Below are 7,737 nucleotides of genomic sequence, written 5' to 3'. Positions count from 1 at the left end.
CAGGCAACCCCAAGGATTTCCCCATGCATTTGTAACGTTGTCAGCTGAGCTGCTGCAACCAGGAAGAAATTCACCATGCTGCCTTCCGGCGACAGAAAGTACAGTGGCATAAGAGAGTTACATCTCTTTAAATCTGGCCTGAGGGTCCTATTCTTTCACTCTGCTTTTATTAACAGGTTCCTGATTTTCTTAAGGCAATTTTCCATATATTTTCTAATTATTTATTGGTGTTTAACAAGTACTGAACTATAATGGTTTTAATTTGCCCAAAAAATTAATTCTAACTACAGTATTCATCTAAGTGAATAGGATGTAGTGGGGCATTCGGCTCACCTCCAAAGTCTCTATATGCCATCGTTTTCGGGTGACTCTGAATGGATGGCAGTTACCCGTCAGGCCAGGCAGAGACCTTGCTTGCAGTCCCGTCATGGGTGATGCTCCACTCCTAGGCTGCCTTGCTGCAGAAAGCTTCCTCCTGTACCTGGGGCAGAATGAGGCCCTGGCTACGCAGGTGCAGATTTGTTATTTAAAAAGTCACACCAGTTTATCAGTCACGCAGGCAGTGATGCTGAACACCCTGTACAGCTTGGGTTCGAGCAGGTTAGAAGAGGGGTGACCATCCTACGGCCCGGAGCCACAGGCAGCGTGTAAACTGCTCAAATCCCTGCACATCCCACGGCTGCCTCATGCAGACAGCTCTGCTGCAGGCTGCGGGGGAACATCGATGTCCCCAGGGCTGGAAGGAGAAAAGCCAGCAGGAGCCGTTGCAGCCATCATCTCCCAGCTGCCCTGGACTGAGCTCCATGTCCCCCATCAGATCCACGCTGCCCCACGCCACGCCAAGACCTCGGGGTGTTACAGCCAGGTCCTTCAGCTGTCCTCAACGCCCCCTCCCCTGTCTGCGGTACATGTCCTGTGGCTTGCTGCCTTTTTGGTATTTGGCTGTTCAGGCCAAAGAGGTTGGGCATAACTGAAGTGATGTGGGGGAGAATGGTGGCTTTACATGTCCTGCCTACTGCTTATAATAAAATCCCACTTGTATGTAACTAAGCTAGGAAGTACTACACATTAAACTATTCAGAATAATAGTTATTTATTTTCAGTGCTATTTTCATTAAATATTGGTATCATATATCCATGTCTGAGGTAATAAATTAAAAAGAAATTCAAGATTTCAGTCCCATATTTGTGCTGCATATTTTTTCTACCATTATACATAATTTTGAAGCAAACACACATAGTCCATAATTCTGAATGCAGCTAGGAATATTATTTTAACACAGTCACTTTTTGTTTCACTATAATTTTGCTGAGAATGGTTATTGCATGATACACTTTTAATAGATGTTTTAGTTATACTAGAGTTTTCTATTAAATCACACATACCGTAGTTATAGGAAGATGGGCATGAAGATGTGCTTTGAGCCAAGGAAGGCAAATATTGAATCAGAGTGATAGCACATACTGCAGGATTATTGTCTGCCTGCACTAGAGCCCAGATCCAGCAAAGCCATTTCAGTGTGTGCTTAGCTTTAGACATATGAGTCGTTTCAGTGCCATCCATGGCCTTAAGTGTTTGCTGAATCAAGGACTAGCCACGTCTGCAGACCTAAATTCATAGACTTCTTAACTGTGTGTTATTTGAAAAGTTTTGCTGGTTTCATATTTTGTAAGATATTTTGTAACGACCTTTGTAAGATTTTTCGTATCAGTGAAGCACCCATGAAAGTTTCTAACCTGGTTCATAAATACACTATGAAAAAATAAGCAGCTACAATGACTCTCTTCTACACATTTTGTTAAAAGCAACACCTGGTTTGAAAAGTTATTAAAGTAATTTTTCCCATGGTAAAATATATTTAAAAAAATAAACTCTTCATTTCATCATCTTCCATCAAACATATAAGCGTGTTAAAGGGCGGGGCATACCTCAGGTATTTTCATTTATAAATGCAAGAGATTAAGTGTATCAATCTTTTTGCACTTAAATGCTGGTGGTAGTAAGGCCCTTTCAGCTAAGTCTCCATCAAGCCCAACATTAGTGAGCTAAAGAAACAAACGAACAAAAATTTTGTTTGCATATAACTTTTTCATAATCCTGAATTGAAAAAAAATCCTCTCTGCTTAGAAAAAAACTCTTATTTAACTGCTGCCATTAAAAAAGTATACCTCACCTCCACGTTGTTTTAACTTTAATCAGTGATTCTGAATGCAAAGGATTTAAACACTCACTAAAATTACTGTGGCATGCCATCAGACTCTTAATGTTCATAAATTGTGCTAATCCCCACTTAAATAAGGAAGCTATAGTTTAGAGCTAGAGCTAATGGTTGTCTTGGTGTTAAAGGTCTATTTCCACCAGATTTTCTTTATTCTATTTTGCAAATGACTGACAGTGGTCATGATGTGATCAAATATTTTCCTTGCATATAACTTTTTCATAATCCTGAATTGAAAAAAAATCCTCTCTGCTTAGAAAAAAACTCTTATTTAACTGCTGCCATTAAAAAAGTATACCTCACCTCCACGTTGTTTTAACTTTAATCAGTGATTCTGAATGCAAAGGATTTAAACACTCACTAAAATTACTGTGGCATGCCATCAGACTCTTAATGTTCATAAATTGTGCTAATCCCCACTTAAATAAGGAAGCTATAGTTTAGAGCTAGAGCTAATGGTTGTCTTGGTGTTAAAGGTCTATTTCCACCAGATTTTCTTTATTCTATTTTGCAAATGACTGACAGTGGTCATGATGTGATCCTGAAAAACCGTTTGGTGTTATTACCAAAAGCTATAGGCTGTGTGAAAACTCTCCATGCTCATGCAGTGAATTGCATCGTTGGGGGGACCACGGTCCACACTGCAGTGGTCTTGGGCCTGGCCACGAGGGCGCAGCCGTGCAGCCCAGGGTCTTCAGTACTCCACCGAGCTCACGATTGCCATTGGTTCATCAAATGTTGCCAACCTTATCTGCTTTGGGGTGGGGATGGAGAGAATTTCCCCGGTGTCAGTTGGTGAGTGAATACCATTGTCTATTATGTTTGAAACTTCCTCCTCGTGATCCTCGTACAGTGTGTTGATGTGCAGCAAAGGGTGGGCTGGGTTGCAGTTCAGTGCAGGTGTTGGCTCTGGCTTGACTTGGTTCAAAGTCATACTTGTTGCAGCAGCAGTTGTGGCTATGTGGTTGTGGTTACATGTGACAAAAGCCCCGGCCGCAGGCACAGTTCTGCATGTCTCAGATGAGTATAGGATCTCTTTTGCAGGATGAGGGGTGTCTAGAAGAAAACAAAACAGCCAGTTAAAAGACAAGTAGTCTTTCACCCTTCCAGTCCATCACAGAGCAGTGTCCTGAGCCAATAAAAGTCACAGGCAGTTTTGCCACTGATTTCAGTGGGAGCAGGAGTGGACCCAAAAATTAATTTTCTTGGGACCCTTTGAGAAATCCAACAGGACTGTTTCAAAACAAAAGGGTTGTAAGCTCAGGGAAATAGGACAAACAACAAACGGGTTTTGTAAATCTCGCTCTTTTTTATGCATGCTCATGCTTCCCTACGTGAATGGTATTTTTGTAAAATAAACAAAACACAACTGAAAAGTACCTTTTATTCTCCTCTACAGTCTGGCATGTGTTTTATAAATGTTATGATTTAATGTTTTGACAAACGTTATGAATGCTGAAATCCACAGGATGGAATACAAAAAGCACTGATATTTTCAATGGGAAAAAATAGTGGTTACACATTGTAAGCCACTTGTCTTTAGAAAGAACTCAGCAATTTGACATTAACTGATGTCTCTTTCCAGAAATTATAAGTCTGCCTTACCTGATGGACTGCAATGTAGGTCTAACTCAAAAGCAAAGCTGAAAATTTTTAATGGGAATGGGGAGTAACAGAGCCCCAAAACTACAGTAATTATTTTTTGCCCTTAAAATATTCAAGCACTAATTTAGATGAAAGTAATTGAGACCAGAAAACCCCAGTAGTTTTGGGGAGTTGAAATCAGAGCAGGTGACTGGATAAGGAATGCTGTAGAATAGCTCACATGCACATTGGGGAGTTGGTGGGCTCTAAGGAGCATACGGATTTGGAAGTGACAGAAACTTTTATACCTCAAATCACTTCTTTGCTGGGCAGTGGGGTGACGGTAGCTGTCAGTCTGTCGGAGCCCAGAGGGAGGTCTTAGCTTGTAATGAGATGAGAGCCATTGCTTTAAGTACATACAAATCTTTCTGTAACTTCAAGTGCACAGTGCTTCTTTCTTACGTCAGCAGCTTACAAAAATAAACAAGAAGATACCTATCTGTCTATCAGTTTATCTACTGATCTATCACTTTTCTTAGTGCTCACATGGCTTTCCTCATGACTCTAGCACCTAACAGCTATTGATATATTTGAAACACTCCTTTGAGGTAAGAAAAAGACAGGATTTCCAAGACGCGCTGGGAACTGAGGCACAGAAAGAGAGGCCACACAGGAAGGGAATGGCAGAATTCCTGAATCCCCGACCAGCACCTACACTTCAGACCATCCATCCTCTGGTCCACATGAGACAAAGGGCAACTTAAAACGTCTCTTGTGTGAAGAACAGTATCAATGATCTGAGTCGTGATTTCCTAGGTGACAAACACATGCCAACCCCTAAGAATTGGTAGTTAAAGAGAATTTTTTCTACAGGGAGCTTTAACTGCCATTAGCACAGTTTCTCACACACTCCTAAGAAGTGTCTATTACTGGTCAGAGTACTGGTCATCTACCATGGCAGTTTCCGTATGACTTGAAAATAAGGCAGGTTTGAAATGTGTTAGGTGCTGGTAGAGCACGAAGGGTATCATGGAGGCCAAACCCTCCTCATTTTCTTGGCAAGGCATGACCACATTCATAATTGTGAAAACCTTCTGACATTTGAAAAATTACCTGCACCAACAGCCTGCAGGCTGTTTCGTACTGCTCTTAACCTTCATATAACTGATAAAGAGAGAGAACCCCTATCACTGAGGCCTGCAAGCCCTAAGATTATTAGCTATCCCAAAATCTAGCAAGGTAGGTCAAACAGTTCAGATAAGCTTTGAGTTTCTGAAGATCGCTATGCAACTTATGGTCTGCGGAGGTGGTACGGGCATTATGGCATACTGTACCTTTGAGAGAGGAGGTAACGTGTACTATGACATTCTCTTCCTGATTTAGAAATCCACCCTCTTGGCTTTTTGACGTAGGCATCGAGGGAATGGCTTGAATCTCTGGCTTGGGTTTTTTGCTACTAAGTATATACGGATGAACATCCAAGGAAAAGTGTCGTGTATGTTTTTTTTCACTGCTTGTGCTTGGGATGGTGTTTGGCTCGGTTTTATGAGCGGACGATTGCTGTGAGGTTTTTGCAGCAGACTCTAACAAAGGAGCTATAAGGCTGTCTGTTGCTGTTTTTCTCCGCACAGGCTTCGGTTTTTCAGGTTTGTGGTTTTCAACCTTCATAATGGCTAACTGTTCCTTGAATGGCTGAGGAAGAGGATTGGTGGTCGGGATCCATTTCATCTTCTTCCTTGGTCTCTTAATGATGAGCTGCTCATTAGCATCAATGTCTGCTGGATCAACGCTTGGGTCTATCGTTTGGATCCCTGAATCACGCATGGTTGGAGTGGCATCATGATTGGACTGGGCCAACGCTGCAAGCAGCTGGCGTACCACATTGTCATACATCAGATCGCTTTCATTTGTAATAAAATCCAGACGGTTCAATGATTTTATGTGGTCCCGATTTTCATTACAAAACATGGCCAAAATATTGATATCACAAAACTGGGACTTCTGCCACTGTTTCTTGGTCTTTATTCCAACTTTGTTCAGTTTATCAAATATGAAGTTGGACTTGCGAAATATGAAGAGGTGAATTAAGTTGATGAGGATTATCAAGTTCATGAAGCAGAGGAGAACGATATCTACACCAGCAATAATCCGCTGGAGCTGGACCGATGGCAGTTTACAGTTCACTCTGATGTGCAATTTGGAGCTGCTCGTTTTGTCTGGAGGCTCTCCTAGTGCACATGTAAATTCATTTTGCTTCTGTGTAGCATAGTAGGTGGATAAGTATGTAATTGGTATGATGCTTAAAAAGATGATGAACAAATGTCTCGCAAGGTAAAGCTTAGCTAAGAAGTTACTTCGTCCTCTTCTTTCCAGGTATTTCTCAAACAAGTTCTGTTCAGGGCTTTTTTCCTTCTCTGCATTCTCAATGATTTCTCTCTTCTCTCTCTCGGTGATCCCCGGGCCTTTGGACTGAATCTGTTTCTCTATTTTTGGTGCCCGCCCTTCAGCTGCACGGTGGTAGCAGTTATCGATCTCCTGAAGCAAAAAATTAAGCTCTGAAGTCAGTCGGGTGGAAGCCAGAAATTCCCAGCCCAGAGCTGGAATGTACATTATCCCAGCAAAAGCCAGCAGTGCATAAGGTAGGAACTTATGCTCAAACAAGGAGGGCCAGTGGCTGGCATCAACTCCTGGCAAGGCATCTTTTAATTCTGTCCAACAATATCCTCTGGCATACAAGGCTTGATCGCGGGTGAAGTTGTGTGGTGTATAACAGTATATTGGCTCCTCTGTATAACAGAGAGAAAAGTCACTGCTGTGCATTTAACCTACAAAAGGAGCTCTGGAAAATAAACATTTCAAATTACATCAATTTTATTTTACTGTATCTTTACATGACCGTTAAGCCCTCCATGTCTATTAGACAGCTCAGCCTGCACACATCTTCACAAGCCCCCAGGCAAAACTATTTACCTCAAAGTTTTAGAATGAATCTGAGCTAGAAATGTCAGCAGGAAATACATATTTTGGTTTAATTACCTCTCTGAGAACAATATCCTAAGCAACTGTGACCTAAACTCTGTAAAGCTGAAAGACCTGATATCCACTATACAGTAGCTGAGGATGTTATGTGCAAATGCTGAAAGGCTCATTTAGGTGAAATTTAAGGTTCATCCCAGCTAAATATTCTTCTAAATAGAAAAAAGTTAGATGTAGCTGAAGACAATGTTTTTAATCTTTATTAACAAAGTCCACTCACTGGATATGGTAGATAAAAATGAAACTTAAAGACATACAAGCATTTAGTCAACTGTATCCCTCCCAGCTAACACTCTTGAATTAAAGTGTGACTGACCAGGACAGAATCTGGTGTGTTAACTGTATTTATCACTATGAAAATTTAATTCTACATTTGAAACTGTAACATTGTTTTTTACACAATGTGCAATTAAATGGTGGAACTCGCTCTCATACCTTATTATGGAAGAAACAAATACTGTGGATCAAGAAAGCAATCAGACAAAGTAATGGAAGAAAAAGTATAGCAAGAATTATTAAATACACAGATAGTAATGCAATTTTTCTCTCAGGACATGTTTAAGCCACAGGCTGCTGGAGGGTGGAAGGGTTCATCAAAGGAAGTAACACCATACACTTATCTATTTTAATACTCCTTCCTAAGCATTTACTTTTTGCCACCATCAGAGACAGGATGTTGGGCTAAAAAGGACTTTTGTCTTGACCCAGTAGGTAAGTTATATTCTTATACAATTACATTTTTCTAGCAATACATGAAAGTAAGATAGAAAAACTTGTGAAAGCTAGAATACTATTAATTGCTCAAAGAACAATGACAATTATCAAAACACCCTCTACGAAGAGGAAGACCGTATTTTCATGTTTCGGCAGGTAGAACAAAGGGAAAATATTTTACAAT

General features: G+C 40.8%; 1 protein-coding gene across 1 annotated transcript; it reads right to left on the bottom strand.

The window, feature by feature from the left end:
- Positions 1 to 1,080: 1,080 nt before the first annotated feature.
- PANX2 (pannexin 2) lies at positions 1,081 to 6,623 on the bottom strand. Its single transcript, XM_009286857.1, has 3 exons — positions 5,138 to 6,623; positions 2,640 to 3,275; positions 1,081 to 2,290 (listed from the first exon to the last, which is right to left on the bottom strand). Exons 1-2 carry the CDS (start codon positions 6,621 to 6,623, stop codon positions 2,914 to 2,916), a joined length of 1,848 nt encoding a protein of 615 aa, XP_009285132.1. The 3' UTR covers positions 1,081 to 2,290; positions 2,640 to 2,913.
- Positions 6,624 to 7,737: the final 1,114 nt, after the last annotated feature.

The sequence above is a fragment of the Aptenodytes forsteri genome, unplaced genomic scaffold (assembly GCF_000699145.1).
Source record: "Aptenodytes forsteri isolate BGI_AS27 unplaced genomic scaffold, ASM69914v1 Scaffold166, whole genome shotgun sequence".
NCBI lineage: Eukaryota > Metazoa > Chordata > Aves > Sphenisciformes > Spheniscidae > Aptenodytes > Aptenodytes forsteri.
This window is presented reverse-complemented; position numbering and strand designations above follow the sequence as displayed.